At 44.2% G+C, this 20,080-nt stretch overlaps 1 protein-coding gene across 3 annotated transcripts in view; it reads left to right on the top strand.

Annotated features, from left to right (window-relative positions):
- The window catches only part of LOC119181596 (receptor-type tyrosine-protein phosphatase T), a 224,056-nt gene that overhangs the window by 176,691 nt on the left and 27,285 nt on the right, over positions 1 to 20,080 (top strand). For 2 of the 3 annotated variants that reach the window (XM_075875912.1, XM_075875914.1), the window contains 5 exons: positions 3,205 to 3,353; positions 16,630 to 16,765; positions 16,825 to 16,974; positions 18,298 to 18,397; positions 18,479 to 18,555. In XM_075875912.1, the coding sequence (XP_075732027.1) occupies positions 3,205 to 3,353; positions 16,630 to 16,765; positions 16,825 to 16,974; positions 18,298 to 18,397; positions 18,479 to 18,555 (612 nt within the window). The remainder of the gene's footprint in view (positions 1 to 3,204; positions 3,354 to 16,629; positions 16,766 to 16,824; positions 16,975 to 18,297; positions 18,398 to 18,478; positions 18,556 to 20,080) is intronic. The other variant, XM_075875913.1, reaches the window with a different exon arrangement.

The raw sequence follows: 20,080 nt of genomic DNA, 5'->3' as shown, positions 1-20,080 counted from the left end.
GACTAAAATAGCTTTACGTGTTGAAACATCGGTGAGCATTCCTGAAACACTCACTCCTGGTCAGACAACATCTGTAGAGCATTGTATTTACATTCATTGTGCGCTCCTGTACTTTGGATCTTATTTGATATCAGTCTTCCAAAGATGTTGTCTTTTTTAAATCATTCGAAAGAAGTTTTGTCGCCGTTAGCATATTCATGTACTCACAAAATTAACTTACCGTGGTTTGCTGTCTATCTGCGCGTACGAACAGGTACTTAAATAAAATTGGCAGTTCACAAGAGTTCTTAAGTGCAAGCCACAGCCGGCGCCACTCCAAGGATTCCACAGAGTGCTGAAAATTTACTAGTAATACCCTGCTGTGTGAAGAGATGAACGCTCTAGTAGGTGAGCGTGTAGCCTACTCTGCCATTAATAGGTCCTCACCCTACCGCTATACAGCAGAACAGCCTTATTTGTATCATGATTGAGCATATGATTATCAAAATAAAAAAATCTCATTGCAACCTGGACTCATCATTGTGGTAGCAACGTCAACTTCCATAGGCCTCAGCAATTTTGACGAATATAGTACATTGGCATTCATTCAGCACCATTATCACTACGTTATGAGCAGTGCAAATCAATATTACTGACGAGGGGTATTCCACCACTCTTGCACACCTCATATGTACCTTGCAATGTTCAATTAAAAAAATATCAAGCTTGCATCACCTTAGTGCGCCTAATATTAGAATATGGTTTATCCATGTGGTTTAGAGAGAACCAACAGAAAATAATGCCAGGGGAATTATAGGGAATGTTATTAGGAGTAATTATAATATGAATGTGGAGAAAGAGAAGTGGGTGAAAAGTTAACTAGCCCCAGGCAGAGACCAAACCTACCTCCTTCGAATTACGCGTCTGCTGCTCTACACTGGACTATGGTGGCGGTCATCCACCTGCGCACAATATAGGGATATATGTGCATTTAAATGTGCGAGTGTCATTGAGCGCCACCTGTTGCCAATATGACTAGCGTAGAAAACTTTTTTTTTTGCTTGTTTGGGATCACGTATAACGGGATCTTAATAAGAGATGGCGGCTGACCAATAATTCCTGGCAGGTTCAGATCCTGCCGCGTTATGTTTTATCCACATTTCTTCCTCTCTATTGACATTACAATTACTTTTAATACCATTCTCTATACTTTCCCTGGCATTATTGTCTGTTAGAGCTCATTGTGTATAACAGTGAAAATAATTTCTTAAATTTACACTTTCCTTCAACCAATCTGGTTTGCCATACAAGGTTACTTTCGCTTTATAACCTCTCAATACTAGCTCTAAATAAGATCACTCAAGTTGCGTCATCATGCTGTCAGTGCACGTGATCTGCCAGGCGCAGACTGGTAGTTACCCTCAAGACACATACCACAGATGCCACGTCAGCCAGTCTCACTACGCCTAAATCACGCCTACTCACATGTAGCGATGCTTGGCCAAGAATAAGATTTCAAAGATTTCATACTCTGTACGTATTCAATATTTGCTAAATAAAGACATGATGTCACTGTGTTCTATCGCAACGTTCAGCCGTAAATTGGAAAACCATTTTAACGTTATCCGAATCTCAAACCCAATTAAATGTTTATTTTTTCTTATACTAACAATGTCATAACGGCAACTCCTACTGGTAGTTAGTTACTTGTGCACTGCAATTACCCGCTACTTGATTGAGCTTCTCACAGATTAACACCTTAAAAATGCAATGGCGTTAAAAAGCTCCTTTCTCAGAAATTCCGGCGTCGGTGTCAGCGTGGGCGTCGTTGATTGTGAGCGAAAAAAATCATCCCCTTTTTTCGCGACCGTACAATTGATACAAGCAAAGATAAATATTATCAGTTTTCGGGACTTAGGAATCAACCCAGGTTGTCTGCGTAGTATGCAGGTGTTCTCCCACAGAACCACAATATTTGTTATATTGCGGCTAAATTGTGCATCGCTATATGAATGTGATGTAGAGGAAGGAGTCTCGTTAACGCATCTTATAATAAGATTGCATGGCAGAAGCTTAGAATCGCGTCAGGTGTCAAGGCACATGAATTGAGCAACAAGTAGGCGTTTTAAAAGCCCACCCATTTGAAAGCGCTCCGACATGTTCAAAACATCAGCAGCAATACAACCACCGACCAGGTGAACAGCTGTATAGGTTCATGTGTTTTCCTACTAACGTGCTGTGAGCCCTTCGCTAATTCACAAATAAAATAATTACGCCTCAACAAGTGCTTAATAACTGTGCTTGCAGTGGGCATTCAATGAGAGTTTGAAATGGCCAGTGTTACGCGCTCGATCATTTGTATCTAGCGTTTCGGATGAAGCATACGCGGAGAACCGATTCAAGCTAGCAGTTCAGAAAGCGATGTGCACAAATTCTGATTACGCTATCGCAATCTGCCCTTGAAGGCCAAGCTCATGCAAGCTCCAGTTTTTGTTATAAATCATCAACATGACCCCCTTTTTCTCATTTAATGTTTCTTAAACCATAGAAAACCAGAAAGGCTAATTGGAAATTGGAAAGAATTCACGCGAACAAAAATTACATCAAAGTTCATTATAGAGGGTATAAGCACTGTCAGATAGAAAGGGCTTTTAGTTTTGTGAACTAGTAAATAAAATAACCACTGCAATTTCTGGTTCGCTCAGGCGTGCTGCATCAATAGTGTTTGACAGAAGAACATTTCAGTGCAGTATCTTTTCAGACACATTGGATGAAAATAAGCTGGAGACGATGTTTTTAAAACTGTCCACCCATTTAAAAAGTTAGTCTTCAGCGAAACCTCCAACTATTAAGCTTCGCTAGCCTACTAGATACTCCTTTTCGTAAAATGTAAGTTCACAAACGGAGGCTTGTACTCACTAACTGAAAACATGATTGCATACAGGTATGTAATATTTTAATGAATCACACTCCAAATAACACAGGAGGAGGGGGCACTTTTTGGAGGCCTTGCAAAACATCTATTTGTGTTGTTTTCCCTCGACAAAACACCCTTCCTATATGAATTTTGGGGGGGGGGGGGGGGTTGATGCTTTAGGGCACACCCCTGGCTACGGGCCTGCTGACAGCGAATATGGCCCCAGATATGCGTGTGTAAGAACACGAAGGTCCTCGTGACCCGAGTATATTTTAACTTTATCAAGCACTGTCATTTTCGCTTTGCAGAAAAGCAAGACCAGAATTGTGACACAATTCCACTTCACCGCATGGCCAGAAGAGGGCGTACCTGCCTATCCGGATGCCCTGCTGCCGTTTCTCAAGCGGATATGGCGATTCCAGCCGTGCGACAAGAATCCTATTGTTGTTCATTGCAGGTACATTTTTTCATAACTTTATTAGCTTAATAATTTGAAATTTTCTTATGCTCTTTTCACCTTTGCGATGATTGTTAGGCAACACTTTAATGTGTTTATGAAGTAATGTTTGGGTTTTTAGCTACATCTTCCTACGCGGTAATATGTAGTCATTATGTGATCATTTATTTTGTGAGGCCCCCTTACTCTATGGGTCGGAGAAGGCCTGTTAGGACTTAATAAATAAATAAATAAATAAATAAATAAATAAATAAATAAATAAATAAATAAATAAATAAATAAATAAATAAATAAATAAAGAATATGTAGGCTAATGTAGCAAAACATCGTAAGCATGCCTAATCTGAAGCGGGAAAATTATCATCCTACAGATAAAGCTATACAAGCTGTTTCTTATGCTGGTTATTCGGCTAACATTTCAAGCGTGAATTCATTGATAATACATCCATGGGTCAACGCGAAAACCACTCCAATGTAACTGCTACGACGGGTATATAGGACAATTAAATAAAGGCTTGGTGTACAAAACATCAAGGACATGCTTAGAAAAGCGTTTAGACTATGAGATTGGTAACAAGCAGAAATAACACTTAATGAATAGTGTCATAACTCTGTGACTCACATACCACAGTGTGCTTTTTAGCTATAATGATGACAAAGAGCAACAACTGCTTAAACACCTTTGTCAGAAGGGTGTTACACTGTTATTGAAAAAAAAAATCACAGTTTCACCACAAGCACGAAACAATGAATACACTAGCGATAACATGAAATGCAACACTGAGAACGGCTAGCAGATCGAAACGTGCAGCTCCCTGCTTAAGCGCAAATGACGCACGAAAGCAGCACACACAGAATGAGAGCTAACTAACAACGTTTACAACTTGACGGTTAATGTGATGTTTAAACGAAAACGATGCACGAAATGCATTCACAGGTACAGATATGAATGCAAACTGACGAGTGCCCCAGTTGTTAATTTGTTGTTTTTGAAAAGTGCACTCTTTTTGCGAACGGGGCCTGCCCAGTGAGCAAAGTTTACTTTTGTGGCCCAGGCAACTAACGCAAGCATTCCGGTGAAAGGCCAAGGCCCACGATTCATTCCACCGAAGGATAAGCGCGAGCACACAAGTACGCGTGAGAGATAAACGCGCATTGCTACGAGCTGGGTGCCAAGCGCGAGCGGCTTTTGTTTTATTACAATTGCAATTATATAGACACTCTCCACTAGATTTTGCTGCCGGCAACCAATCACCATATATGTATACATATCTATATATATGAAAATGCAAGAAAGGAAAAATCTCGAGAAAGACTCCAGCGTGCAGAATCGCACGTGGAACTTCTGATTCGTGAATGCAAGGCGTTAACCATTGAGCCACCGAGCAACACGCCCTCGAACGCTCAAGCGGCAAGCTAATTATATCTACCACTTACCGCTGGTGATAGGCATCTCGGGGGGAAACTATCGTGTTTTCAGCATTACCAGTAAGATTGCGCAATGAGCATCCGGCGGCGCCCGTCTAGGGGGGAGGGCCGAACTATTGTGCTTTTAGCATTACCAGACAGTAGGTGCACATTCTCATCTCCCGCGCGAACTTTGCCCCTCAGAGTGGAGAAGGTGGACGCTCGCTCGCGCGCCTTAATCTCGCGGTGGGGACAATTGTGCGTCTTCGCTGGCCTTGGGCTTTCACCGGAACAATTTTGTTTTAATTACCGGGAGCAGAAAGGTCACTTCCATCAATGCACAGTCTCTGATTGCGAAAAGAGTGCGCTTTTCAGACACAGTGAAGTAACAACAGAGAGGCTTATTTTCGATCTGCTTACATTTCGATCTGCTTGCCCATTGGTGTGTGACTTTCCAATTTGTTGCTACATAGAGGATCCATTGCTTTGTCTTTGCGGCAAAGCTGTCACTTTTTTTAATTTCCTGAGTTTTTCTACATATAGATACGTATACATATACGGTGCATGATGGCAGCCTTGACAACAGTAAAAACCAGACTCTAAGGCAAAAGGGTGTTAAAAGGGCGTGTGGTTCGTTCTTTTGGGGACTAATAGGGCTGCCACAACCATTAGTCCCTTTAGGGACTAACGGCACTAGGTCTAACAGTTAGTCCCCATAAGGAAGAATGTGAGGACTAACTGTTAGTCCCCAGAAGAAACTAACAGTTAGTCCTTACATCAACACCTTAGTGAGTAACCGTTAGTCCTACAGTTCACCCCGAAGGACTAACATGTAGTCCTCACATTCGCACCTTATAGAGCAGCTGTTAATCCCTACATTTACACCTTACTGGGCAATTGTTAGTCCTTACAGTTGCACCTTGCCAGACAAATGGTTGATCCACTCAAATACTCCAATCAGATGAACTTTTTGTCTCTAGTTCAAACATTGTTTTTTTTTTCTTTTTTTCCGCCAAGCCTAATACTTTTTTCGCCTGTTTTTCTGTGCAGTGAGCAACAAAGTGCGCAGAAAACGCGAAAAAATAGTTAGCCACCTATGTGTGACTGCTTTCGCAGTCACGACAACAACGAAAGACAAAAGTGAGACACCGAAATCTTTTATTTTTCTACACACACATAAAGTTTCTCCATTTTTTAATGTGAATTCTTGGTGAAGTGTACAAGTCCAGTCTCGTTGTCAAATCTTGTTCACTCTTTGGGTAGCTCCTCCGACGGAAGCGATAGATGACAGGCATTGCAGACGCTAGCGCACGCAGCCTTCTGTATGTTGTGTTCCCATGGCTGTACGTACAATAAGATAGTAAAAATAGTTAGACACACGCAACAGAAGATGAAGATATGCACGCATATGACAAGTACGTGCACGTTAATAAAAACAAGTGTTAAAGTATGACACATAAAAAACTCTACCTTCACATGTCGTACAGTCTTTCTGAAGCTGCTCTGACGAAAGAGACGGATAACAGGCATCACAGATTGCCAGCACACACAGTCTTCAGCACGGTGTATGCCAACGGCTGCTCAATAAGTATGTAAAATATTAAGTCACACATGACAGAGGATGATTACAAATGCATATGAGAGTACGTGCAAGGTGAAATGAAAGCATACGTGATATATGACATGCTAATAATTTCACCGTGATGTCACACATCGTCAAAGACTCGTTTTGATCCCCGTAACGCAACAGCTTAGGAGCGGCGGCCGAAGCCACAACTCTGCGAACCACCGTGCCGCTAACAGGTCGGCGAGTCCTAAGCGAGCGACGTCGTTCAGCTCGAGCAAGCGAACGCGAGACCAAACACGGTGCTGCACACGGAGTGTCTGCGGCCAGCGAACTTCGAACAGGAAAGCGAGCGTATGCTTGGCCGCTGCCACGAACAGCGTCGAGCTGGTTTGGAGCTAGCGCCGAAGAAATCAACAGTAATGCAGCCCTTTTCCACAAACTCTAGCGAGTGTAGCGAGCAAACACGGGTCCGTCGCCGTGGCCAACAGACGGTGCCGAGCCGGCCGAGCTGCTTGCGACCGGCTGACGGGAAAGCGAACTGTAATGGTGACCAATTTTCAGTGAGTTCCGACGCTAGCGAAAGCCCCGCCAGCCTGTCCTGGTGCACTTAGAGCGCGCGACATACTACAACCAAGCTCTTTACGAGAACCCGCAACGTGTTTTCGACGACTCCCAACACAGCGACAAGGACTCAGCCCGATATCGTTAGCCTGGAGCTCAAGGCGGCGAAGACAGGCGAGCACTCGATGAGCGAGCGTGCGGGAGGCCGACGGCAATGGCGGCCGATTTCCAGGCTGTCGCAAAGCACTGGTGACCTGCAGATGCCGAAGCTGACCGCGATGCGTTTTGTGCGTGCGATACACAACACCACCGAACCCGTTGCAGGCAAGCGCGATCCGTATCGTACACGCGACAAGTAGAGTAGAATAAAGAATGATAACCTACTTGCCTTAGAATCCAGCGCTGTTTTCTGCGTGTTTTCTGAGTGGGACTGGAGTATATATCCGATAGGCCTATTGTGTTCTCGGCCGCCATATTGGCCTTCCCAGCTGTTGCTGTCGTGTGTTGGTCGTGACCATCTTGAAGCCAGAGATATACAGAGCGGCGCGGTGACGTGTCGAGACTTGCTCCAGACTTCATGGACACAGCAAGACGCAAAAGCAGCTTCCCACGCTCATCCAAGCGCACACACAAGCACCACGTCGTAATTCTTAGATCGTCGAATCCAGGCGGCCGTGGTCGAGCACTCCGAGCGCGACGCAACACGCCAGTGCCTCCTTTATAACTTTCAGTGCCCGGTAAAAGCGGAAGAGAACAATGGGACTACTCTGTTGGCGCGAGTGCGGCACCTCGCCACCAGGTGCCGCTACCTAAACAGGGTGCCTGAGTTCGCTACGTGCCGCAGCTGCCGTGGTTCTGGCTCCGCACTCAAAATTAAACAGATTAAATTCTTAATGTTCTGCACTCAAACCTCAATATATCGCGGCTGTAATCACTGAATTATGTTACCGAGTGTTTCAGAGATCTAGTTGCCAGCTTTCACGTACTAGCCGCAAGCGAAGAACGCCTCGCTAAATGAATACCAAAAACATGCCGCGTATGCACACACCTACATGCTTGGACATAATGTACATAAATTTCCAACGTTGACTTGCCTTGCATCGCAGCTCTATATTCTGCAAAATGAACCCAATTGATGCGATACGAATACATTTTGCAAAAAAAAGGAACTTTTATTTGTAAGTATCTCTTTTTTCGGTAGCCTCACAGTTTTGCATGTTTTCTTGACAGGGGCTTTTTCGTGAGGTACTTGAAAGCATCATGCTTGTTACTGACAGTGAATGCATAGTTCGCCAGCAGAGGCCGCAAAAACCGAACAGATATCAGCTCCATGAGCTTAGCTCTGTGAGTGTCATCCATCTCCTTGCACTTGAGCAGGTTTGAAGCACACAGTGCTGGTACAGCCTACTTAACCAGGGTAGAAAATGGCTTTTTTAGAGTCGTATTGTCCTTCAGAGCACGATCCGCAAATGCCCTCAGCACGTCAACTGGTCTGACGGGTAAAGTAGCCCACCTCGGTCCTGGTTGTGAGTGAACTGCAAGATAGGTTGATTGCTCGCTGGCTTTGTGCAGACTGCAGTGCAACTTCCACAACACATGTTCTCGTTTATGACGCGGGCAATATAGCCCCCAACATAAACAGTTGCAGAAATCTCAAGTGACGGCAAGTGCTGAGGCAAGACTGTTGAATTGATCCGTTGCAAAGCACATGTAGCTCTCTGTAGCTGGGGTGGCTGCTGTGCTAGCAAAGGAGAAGCTTCAGAGAGCAGTGTGCCTGTTGACATTTGGGCACATTTTCTGTATGCAACACTTGATCCCATGCTGCATGCGGCAAGTCCAGTTTTTAAAACCTTCTCCAGCCCTTGCAAAAGAGAACAAACATTCAGCATGTCATTGCAGCCAGAGGACATCCGCAGTGTTCCAAACAGCGACTCATTGGGGTCACTATTAAACTTACGAGTGAGCACAAACAAGAACTTCTCCTTTTTGTGTAGGTACTTGATACAGGCAACTGTGGAATATGTGGTCAGGAGGAATGCTCCATACGTTTCTTTCGTCAAAAATTCCTTTTGACTTCGACAGCTTTTTTCCAGTTCATCCAAGTACACGGGCAGCGTGACCTCGAGCCACTCCAGTCTTGCATACTCAGCATCGTCAAATTGCCGAGTGTCAGGCCATTTCTTGTGGATGTGCTGGGTAGTATTACTTTTATCATGCAGCACGAACCAACGATGCATGTTTTGCATGAAAACGATGGTCTGGGCTGCAGCTGCGAATGATACACTCTATGTATGCCCAGTTTGGTCTCTGAGATGCTCCAGGGCTGCAGTAACATCAGGCGAGAAGACCTGAATTGCCCTCGTGACATCCGTTTCTTCTATGTTATTCGGACAGACATGTTTTCGGCTGAGGTAGTGGACAGGCTTTACAACCAGGTCCTTCTGTAGGTCGTAGAGATTCTTGATGTAGCAGGACAAGACCTCTCCTTTCGGACCAATCTCGTGGGCTAGAAACTGCGAGCGCACGTTTTTTTTAAACGTGGCAAGGATCAAAACTTAAAGAGAGGAGCCTGTCACAGTCACAGGGATGTTCTATCCGGTACGTAAGAGGACCATCGACCAAAAGTGTCATGGCATTGACGTTCACTCTGTGGTTATTACTCACTAAGCAAACTACTCTGAAACCACAGGCTTCTACTTATTCAAGCACAAAAATCAACAACTTGTGAAGCTGTGGGCCTGTTAACCCCATGCTAAAATAGTAGGCCACTGGAATGCGATACAACGTCGAGAGTCCTGTAATTAGGAAGCAGAGAAGAAAGTTTGCTAAGGTAAGGTCCCCACCATGTTGTTCCAAAGAGACATCTGGGTGCCCCACAACGCAGTCCTGCTGTTTGTTGTACTGGAGCTTTTCCCCGATCTTCATTTCGTCGACCATGAGTGACCACACCCTTGACTGTGGTACAGTCAAGCTCTCTGCTTCTACTCTAAGGCGAGGTTCGGCGAGTTTGCTGCGGCCTGTTTCTCCACTGTTGGTTCCCAAATAGTTGCTCAAAGTAATTCTGCAAGGAAGCTTCAAAAGCATTTCACCGCGGATGTGTTCGTACGCCCTTGTCGATAAATGCCTTAAAACTACACAACGTCGGGTTGTCTCCTCAGACCAGCTAGGCCTCTTCTTCTTGAAGTTTTCAATCTGATCAATCAAGAATAAAGCTGCGGGTTCCTTTTCTTTCGCCCCTTCCTTGATGTAAGAAACATCCGCAACCAGAGCGTCCTCGTGCAGCCTTTTCAATTCCATTTTGTACTTGTCGATGGTCTGTTGCAGCCGAAGCAGCTGGCTCCTCAACTCCTTTTCTTTTCTTCTCCACTTCGCTTTCTCTGCGACAAGCACACTTAATTGAAGTTGACCTGCTGGCTACCTGGACGCCTTGATCACGCAAGTTGGCCTCCGACGATGTGTCCATCGCGAAACAATCCGACATATCCTCCACTGCTGAAGCAACGTTGCCGCTCGCGGAGTCGCTGCGCGCCATGTAGCACTCACTCGTTTGTCGATGCTTGCTGTATATCGTGCCGGAGTTGATTTCGGCTGGAAATGGGGCGGGTATTCTTCAAAAACTGACGGCACAGCCCCATTTTTTAGGCGTCACCGCTTGCCTTCGATGAAGTGCTCTTCTTTGAAGTGGCGACTGCATACTTTGGTGTAGCATGAGGTGGTGTTCGGCCACCACTTGTCTCGTCATATTGCGGCAAGCCAGCGCACTCGAGTGTCTGCGTCAGCGGGTAGTTCATGAAAGGAGTTTCTGCCAGTTTCCTTTTCTCGTCCGATTTGCACAGCGGAACACAGCAGTAGGCCATCCTAAAGCATTATACGCACGTACTGGCCGAAAACTTTCCCACAAAATGAAGTTGCGCACCACTGAATGGGCTGCACGCACAACACCTGGACTGAATGGCAGCAGCGGCACCCTGTTTACCCAGCGCCTCTAGCGGCAGCGGAGAAAAGTGGCGTTTGACGGCCCCCCGACGGCGGTGTGCCTGGCACAGATTTTTATACGGGAGGCACTGAACACGCCAACCGTCGCCGGCGAAATACGGGGAAAGACTGAGCCAGCAGAGGAGGAGAAGGGAGGGGGAGGGCTGGGTACCTTGGCAATGCTTTTCGCGCTGCCTGCAATTCGCGGGCAGTACATCTTTTTCGCGCGGCACATATTCTTTCTGTGGTTACTCCTCAACGGTCTATCCATGCATCGCGCGCACCTATTGGGCTCCGTTACTCCTTTTTCGGGTAATTTTGCCTTAGAGTGCAGCTGAGACTGTCCATATAATTGCTATCGCAATAAAACTGTTGAAGACAACTAAACTGCCCAGCACCCTAGCGGCGCGAAACAAGAGCTCAAGATATGTAAGTAGACATTCAATCTGTACAAAAGCAGATATGTTTAGGTAAATAAAAAGGGAAGCATACTCGTGCGAACAAGATTCTCCAGAGAATAAACATGGGCGGGAGCTATTATGTCCATAATTCCCAAAATATGTCTAGCAATATATTGTTATACATTTGACGTAATCATGTGGGAGGTAGTGGCCAGATACTGCACCAGGGTGGCCAATCCTTCTCTGGTGAGGGAGTGCGTTCTCGGCGGTGTTTGCCGGTGAGGCCGCACCCCAGGCCTCTTAATGCAGTTCCATCAACACGCGGATTTTTTTTTTTTTAATCCGGTTGGGAACTGCGCGGTACCGGGATTTGAACCACGGACCTCTTGCATGCGAGGCGGATGCTCTAACCACTACGCCATCGCCGCCGCATTGATTACGTCAAATAACTCACGGCCCTCAGTCCCCAGCAGCTGCGAAGCAACTGACCACGGCGGCGGTCAGATCTGCAACGCAGCAGAGGGTGCTAAGAATCTCTGGATCCGGACAGGCCGCCATTGGAACCTGAACTTGGCAACGTTTAACGCTAGAACCTTATCTAGTGAGGGAAGTCTAGCTGTACTATTCGAGGAGCTAGAGGGTGTTAAATGGGATATAATAGGGCTCAGTGAGGTTAGGAGGACAGATGAGGCCTATACGGTGCTACAGAATGGGCACGTCCTTTGCTACAGGGGCTTGGCAGACAGAAGAGAACTGGGAGTGGGGTTCCTCATTCACAGAAACATAGCTGGCAACATAGAGGAATACTATAGCATTAATGAAAGGGTGGTAGGTATCGTAATTAAACTGAATAAAAGATACAAGATGAAGGTAGTACAGGCTTACGCGCCTACATCCAGCCATGATGACGCGTCAGTTGAAAGCTTCTGTGAAGACGTGGAATCGGCAATGAGTAAGGTAAAAACACAGTATACTATAGTGATGGGCGACTTTAATGCAAAGGTAGGGAAGAAGCAGGCTGGAGACCAAGCAGTAGGAGATTATGGCATCGGTACTAGAAACGCCAGAGGAGAGCTACTAGTAGAATTCGCAGAACGCAATAATTTACGGATTTTGAATACCTTCTACCGAAAACGAGAAAACCGCAAGTGGACATGGAGGAGCCCTAATGGCGAAAATAAGAACGAAATAGACTTTATAATGAGTGCACACCCTGGAATCGTGCAGGATGTGGAAGTGATTGGCAAGGTACGATGCAGTGACCATAGAATGGTACGGTCTCGAATTCGCCTAGACTTGAAGAAGGAACGACAGAACTTGATACGCAAGAAGCCAATCAATCAGCTAGCACTGAGAGGGAAAGTACAGGAATTCAGAGTGTCACTGCAGAACAGGTACTCGGCTCTCAGTGAGGAAACCAACCTTAGCGTAGATACAATGAATGATAATCTGACGAGTATCATTATGGAGTGTGCAGTGGAAGTTGGAGGCAGGGTAGTTAGACAGGACACTGGCAAGCTTTCACAGGAAACGAAGAACCTAATTAAGAAGCGTCAAATCATGAAAGTGTCAAGTACAACAGACAAAATAGAACTGGCAGAGCTTTCGAAGTTGATTAATAGACGTAAAGTATGCGATGTAAGAAAGTATAACATGGAGAGAATTGAACACGCTCTGAAAAACGGAGGAAGTGTCAAAGCATTGAAGAGGAAACTTGGGATAGGCAAAAGTCGGATGTATGCACTAAGGGACAAAGAAGGCAAAATAACTACCAATATGGATAGGATAGTTAAGATAGCGGAGGAGTTTTACAGGGATCTGTACAGTAGCCGAGACAACCACGACCTTAATACTATAAGAACTAGCAGTAACCCAGATTACACCCCACCAGTAATGATAGAAGAAGTCAGAAAATCTTTGGAGAGCATGCAAAGGGGCAAAGCTGCTGGTGAGGATCAGGTAACATCAGATCTGCTGAAAGATGGAGGACAGATTGTGTTAGAAAAACTAGCCACCCTGTTTACGAGGTGTCTCCTGGCGGGAAGAGTACCAGAGTCTTGGAAGAACGCTAACATCATCTTAATACATAAGAAAGGAGATGACAAGGACTTGAAGAATTACAGGCCGATCAGCTTGCTCTCTGTAGTATACAAGCTATTTACAAAGGTAATTGCTAACAGAGTAAAGAAAACATTAGAATTCAATCAACCAAAGGAACAAGCAGGATTTCGAACAGGCTACTCAACAATTGACCACATTCATACTATCAATCAGGTAATAGAGAAATGCTCAGAGTATAACCAACCACTATACATAGCCTTCATAGATTACGAGAAGGCGTTTGATTCAGTAGAAATATCAGCCGTCATGCAAACACTGCGGAATCAGGGCGTAGATGAAGTATATATAAACATTCTGGAAGAAATCTACAGGGGATCAACTGCTACCATAGTGCTTCATAGAGAAAGCAACAGAATACCAATCAAGAAGGGTGTAAGGCAGGGGGACACAATTTCCCCAATGCTGTTTACCGCGTGCTTACAGGAGGTTTTCAGAAGCCTAGAATGGGAACAGTTAGGGATAAGAGTCAATGGAGAATACCTTAGTAACCTGCGCTTCGCCGATGACATTGCATTGCTGAGTAACTCGGGGGACGAATTGCAACTCATGATTAAGGAGTTAGACAAGGAGAGCAGAAAAGTGGGTCTTAAAATTAATCTACAGAAAACGAAAGTAATGTACAACAACCTCGGCAAAGAGCAGCGCTTCGAGATAGGTAATAGTGCACTTGAAGTTGTGAAAAACTATGTCTACTTAGGGCAGGTAATAACCGCAGAGCCGAACCACGAGATTGAAGTAACTAGAAGAATAAGAATGGGGTGGAGCACATTCGGCAAGCACTCTCAAATTATGACAGGTAGATTGCCACTATCCCTCAAGAGGAAGGTATATAACAGCTGTATCTTGCCGGTACTTAGCTACGGAGCAGAAACCTGGAGACTTACAAAGAGGGTTCAGCTTAAATTGAGGACTACGCAGCGAGCAATGGAAAGAAAAATGGTAGGTGTAACCTTAAGAGACAAGAAGAGAGCAGAGTGGATTAGGGAACAAACGGGGGTTAAGGATATCATAGCTGAAATCAAGAAGAAGAAATGGACATGGGCAGGGCATGTAGCGCGTAGACAGGATAACCGCTGGTCATTAAGGGTAACTGACTGGATTCCCAGAGAAGGGAAGCGGGTTAGGGGGAGACAGAAGGTTAGGTGGGCAGATGAGATTAAGAAGTTTGCGGGTATAAATTGGAAGCAGCAAGCACAGGACCGGGTTAACTGGCGGAACATGGGAGAGGCCTTTGTCCTGCAGTGGACGTAGTCAGGCTGATGATGATGATATTGTTATACATAAGTTGAGAAAGTATACGATGATTTCATTTTATAACTACTAAACTATTAGAGAGCGACTTAAAAGAGAACAAAAAATGCCAGGCCGGCGTGCAACACGAAGCACAGTAACAGCAAAAACTGGAAGATTGTAGACTTTATATATTCTTTTAAAAACAGTATTTGGGTAACTACTACAAGAGCACTTGCAAGGTACCGACTACGGCACAAATCATCATACTTTTTGTGTAGTCGGGAAGACTCCACTGTGCCATTATTCGTCATTTTTGGGAAGAAGCATCATACCCACTACAAACTTGTAAGACATTACGTGCACATTGCTGATGTTGCAGGGTGACGATAATTAATAATTATGATTGAGGCTTTTGCAATGTGTTAGAGCAGTCCACGGGCCACTGCTTGCGCATTTCGCATTCCATGATGTTTCGCTGTTTCTTTGCTGTTCTAAAGCTCATGATAGACATCTTAACGCAATTTTTTACTGAACATAAAACTTGTGTAGGGTAAGTATAAAACAGAGTTTCAAACCAGCGTAGCTCAATGTAAATTAAAGGCAAAAAAGAAACCCGGCGTAGCTCAAAGGTAGATAACTTGGCTTTCACGCAGAGGGCTCAAGTTCATATTTATTATTTAGCTTCTTTTATTATTTCTCACGGTAGGGGTTACAGAAACCGGTGGCGGTGGCGGTGAACAATTATGGCACCAAAAACTACCCTTGTTGTGGTGTCTTAACAGCTCTCGTTGAAACAATAACCGATGTGAAATTATGCACCACGCATCATTTGACGAAACGGCCAATGAAAGGCATAATGGAAGGTAGGAACACAGGAGAGCCTACCAGACAAGAAAGGGGGAGTAGCCATTATCGCTTTTAGGAGCTTGCTTTTTATGCTTGAGCTTTGTCCGTCCATACCGCCATCATAGCCATACTAGTTCTCACCGATCCCGCTAGAGTTGCAGCTGTGCTCTCGTTTGCTTTGAATGCCGTGCCCTAGAAAGTGCGCCACCACTTACACGATGCTCACTCGACTCTTGGCGCGTGCTCTACGTTGATAGGAAGAACCATGCCTATATATAACGCTCACTCGTGCGTTTCCTCTCTTCTTAGCTGGGCATCACTCAGTGCGCTTCGATACTGCTTTCCACCATGAACATCACATTCACCGGACGGCTTCCAGCTCTGCCATAGTAGAGTACTATGTACTCTTAATTGTCAACTACTTTTTCTAAGCACACATCGAAGATGCCTTGGCGGTGGAGCGATGGGCTCACAAGGCGGCCGCAGCGCTGGCTCCTCCGGGCCTGGGCTTTTTCGAGGGTGGGGGTCAGCAGCAGCCGCCCCTCGTTACCTAAGAAGTTTAGGCGGGAAATTTGGTCATAAATTGACCTAAAAGAGGTGGGAGGGAGGTGCTGCAACGAACCTTCACTGTAATAATAATAATAATAACAATATTAATATTGAGGTTTAACGTCCTAAATCTTTCGCTGCCGTATGATCGAGTGGATGTACGTAGCACTTACGGTTTACCAGATTTTACCTCCGAAGCAAGCTCCTTCTTCGTCAGTCACTTCGCGGATATGAAGTGATTTATTTTGTTTTGTAACTAGAAAGAAAATATTCTTGGAGAGCACACATAATTCGTAGAAAAGATTGCGGGTGACCACCTAGAGAGACTGCCTATGTACGAAGAGGTTGAAATCCAAACAATGATGGCAGAAAGGTGACTAGGCTAGAGAAATCCAATAATAAAGTTTCAGGTGTAGCGCACAAGTTCACAGGCATATAATGCGATATGCCCGTCACGCGTAGGCTAAACTGGATACCACTGCAAGACGCCATTATCCCACTGGGGACATAAAATACGGTGATGGTTAGCATACTTCTTTATATGTTTCTCACAAGCACTCTTGGTCTTATTATGTTCTGCAGTTGTGTTCAGTATGTTCATAATTATCTTCATCAGCCGAGGCATCGGCCGCACTGGAACGCTGATCTTGGTAGACAGCATGACATCGCAAGCTGAAGCAGAGGGTGAAGTTGACCTCATCACTCACATGCACAAGTTGCAGCAAAGCAGGGTCAACCTTCTCGAGTCACAGGTAAAAAAATCAATTTCTTTGCCGTTTGCTATTGCTGTGATGTGCTGTTGCCTTTATAGGAGCAGTACATATTCGTGTACAAGGCACTGGTCGAGATACTGCGTTCGAAAAGCCATACGCTCACAGTGAAGGATTTCAGGAATCTGCATGAGAAGCTCAAGAGGAAGATCACAGCAACTGGAAAGAGTGCTATTGAACTTGAGTACGAGGTAGGCTACCACTGCCAGGCCCTTTTTCATATCCGCAAGCATTATTAGCTTACTTTGCACGCAAGTAATTTCGTAACGCAAGGCTCTGCAATTTCTAAAGCAATCCACAGGCCTCTATAAAACATGCTTGTGAAGCCCATAGTTGTATGTACAGCACAGTGACTTAAACCCAGGCAGTCACCAGGAGGAGGGAGGGGGGGGGGGGGCTGAACCCTTTCTCTTGCAAGGACGTATGGTACAGAACCTTCAAACTTTCATGCATATTCCAGCTCTTTGTCATGCAAGTCTGTATGACATCAATGAATCAACGCCCAAAGAACACAGAAACCCTGAAACACCGGTCGTTACATGCACGTAGCTATCGATTCCTCGACCTCACAAGTGTGCGTAAATAACAAATCGGGTGTGAAGTATTTCCGCAAGCTCAGCATTTTGAACTCTCTGTCTTCAAAGCGTGCAGAAGCTTGAACCACAAACTTTCCTAGTGGATTTGGTGTTTGCCCGTTTCTGTATGACATGAAAGGGCAACAGCTGCTTGATAAGTCGAACGAAGCAATATATGACTTGGATGGCATAGTACTCTCAATAGAGTGAACAACTCTCCAGAAGAGTTAATGTCTCACATAAGTTTACAATTATCATGCGTATAATTTCTGAGGAAGGGGACAGAGAGAGAGAATAACCTTTACCCTGGTTGCCAGCAGGTTGATTTTGGGCGGAGGTGGGAGCCACTGGCGGCCAGAAGCTCTTGCTCTCTGGCGGCATCTTCAGGCTTCTGTATTGCTATTAGTTGATCCTCAGGGGCTGTGCTGACCAGTAAATTGTCCCATTGCCTCCTATTCAAATTTTTTTCTGTTCTGACAGGGTCCCGTGGGCATGCCCAAATATTATAAGTCCGCCCTTCCTTGACATAATTTACGTTGGCTGCGTGATATGTATTACAGCAGTTATAAGAAATTTTCTTTTTTTCTCTGCTGCAAACAAACTTCGTTGGCGGTCAGGCCTATTCTCATACCTCTAGTTAGCTCTTTCACGTTAGTTTCAAATCGTAATAGCGACAGTTTATACTAAATCTTTCAGCGTCTAGCATAATTCCTAATAGTAATATGGCCGGAAGTCTGCGTGAAAAATATTTGCCCTTTGTGCAAAAAACTTAACAGGGACTTCTAGTACTAAAAAAATTCTGAATTTTTGTTCTTGCTGTTAGTCAATTCTGTTACTAAAGAAGTATTGTAAATTTTATTTTATCGTGACGTCTCAGTAGATTAAAATACTGTACTGTATACTATATTTACCCTTGTTTTCTCTGTGTTTTTTTTTCAGGAACTTGATCTTGCACTCTCACCTCCTGCTCCAGAGCAGTGTAATACTGCACGGGACAGGGAAAATGCTGCCGAAAATTCACCACCTACAATTTTACCATGTAAGACAAACTATAACGTTGCTGTATGTTCGGTGACGCAAACTTATATTTCTGGTGCCTCTATTGCGTTTCCACACTCAGTTGACTACAGAAGGCCACCCCTGAGTGTTACAGACAATGGATTGAAGACAAAGTGCTCCAACGCAATCTATGTGAATGTAAGCTACCTCCTACATATATGCATGCCCTTGTACGTGGAAACTTGTAGTTATTAAAGAGAGGCAGTAATTCAAGTTTCACAGAAAAACACTGTGTAGCACCTTTAGTTACATAATGCTTGTTCCCTCTCAACATAACGACGCATGAGGACAAATGTCCGTGTCATACATACCTACTATAGCAAAACACACATTGGCAGAACCAGAATTGGGCGTTCCTCATTATTTCCATCAGCAGGAGCATGAAGTTAGCGATCTTCCATTACCATATTCCATTACATGCTGGGACTCATTGTCTTCCGGAAGTGGCGTCACGAAGGAACCGCACCAGAATATGCCGACACCATTTGGAGTCCCCATCCGAAATTGCTCATCACCAAAATTAGCGAGTCTAAAATTTAGCAGTCTAACCAGTGTTTTCAACTTATTTGAGGTATACCAGTATTACTGCTGTGAATAAAATACTTTCCAAAATCAACTTCTTCTACCCTTTGTATCGTGAACATTTTAATATAGCCAGAACACAACATCTTGAAACCCTCAAGGAATCATTAAGAACTAACTGTACCAACACATTCAGGCTACCTAAAATCACAACAACATTCACAAAAGCTCTTTCTTTTTTCATCGTGAACAGCACAATAGACTACTCTATCACCAACTGCTGTGAACTGTGAGTTGGTAGAATCTCTTGCGGAATTACTCAAGGATATGTTTTTATATAGTATCGAGATGCGTATAAATTCTAAGAGTCATCAGTAGAAATACATGAATAATTATAATTGTTATTTCTTCGTACGTTATTGTACTAGGTCCGTGTATTCTAGCATGTAATCTAAATTAACACTGTATAATAAAAACCGTTGTTAACACTTCATCTAGCACTGAATTGTTTCTTTGGATTTGGTCCATCACTTGTGACACCGTTATAACCTTTTTGTACCACCACTGCTTGTATATTAAAAACCACGCAGATCATTCTATTACACGACAGCCTTCCAGTTGCTTTGTAATTTGCACAATGTTTTTCTCTGCAAAAAGAATGTTGCAGTACATGAACTCACCTGCTTATTCTTCATTACCATGACTTTATTTTTCATTCTTTGCGTATAGTGATTCGACGTTCTAGAACCTTTTGTGACAGTAATGGGCTGCTCTCTACATGTTTACTTTGGATACTTTTCTTCCAATGTAATGTCTATTAGGACCGCTAGACTGTTAAAAATTATGTCACATATGTAGATTTAACGATTTACATCAAAGTAATTATAAACTATTTCAGCTACTTTTAATTGATAAGGTAGTACTGACGTCTCTTTGCATACATGTAAGCTGCAGCTATTATGGTGAAATCATATATTTGTCGAAACAGAAGGCTACTTAGAAACGTATATTGGGCATTTATATTTTAGAATAATACATACCGTACGAGTTCAAGTGAACACTGTGAATGACTTTATCCTTTAGTGTTATAGGAAAAGCGTTTCAAGGACACCTTTGCGGAACACTTATGATAGGTTTATAT

The sequence above is a fragment of the Rhipicephalus microplus genome, chromosome 10 (genome assembly GCF_043290135.1).
Source record: "Rhipicephalus microplus isolate Deutch F79 chromosome 10, USDA_Rmic, whole genome shotgun sequence".
In the NCBI taxonomy this organism is placed as follows: domain Eukaryota; kingdom Metazoa; phylum Arthropoda; class Arachnida; order Ixodida; family Ixodidae; genus Rhipicephalus; species Rhipicephalus microplus.
This window is presented reverse-complemented; position numbering and strand designations above follow the sequence as displayed.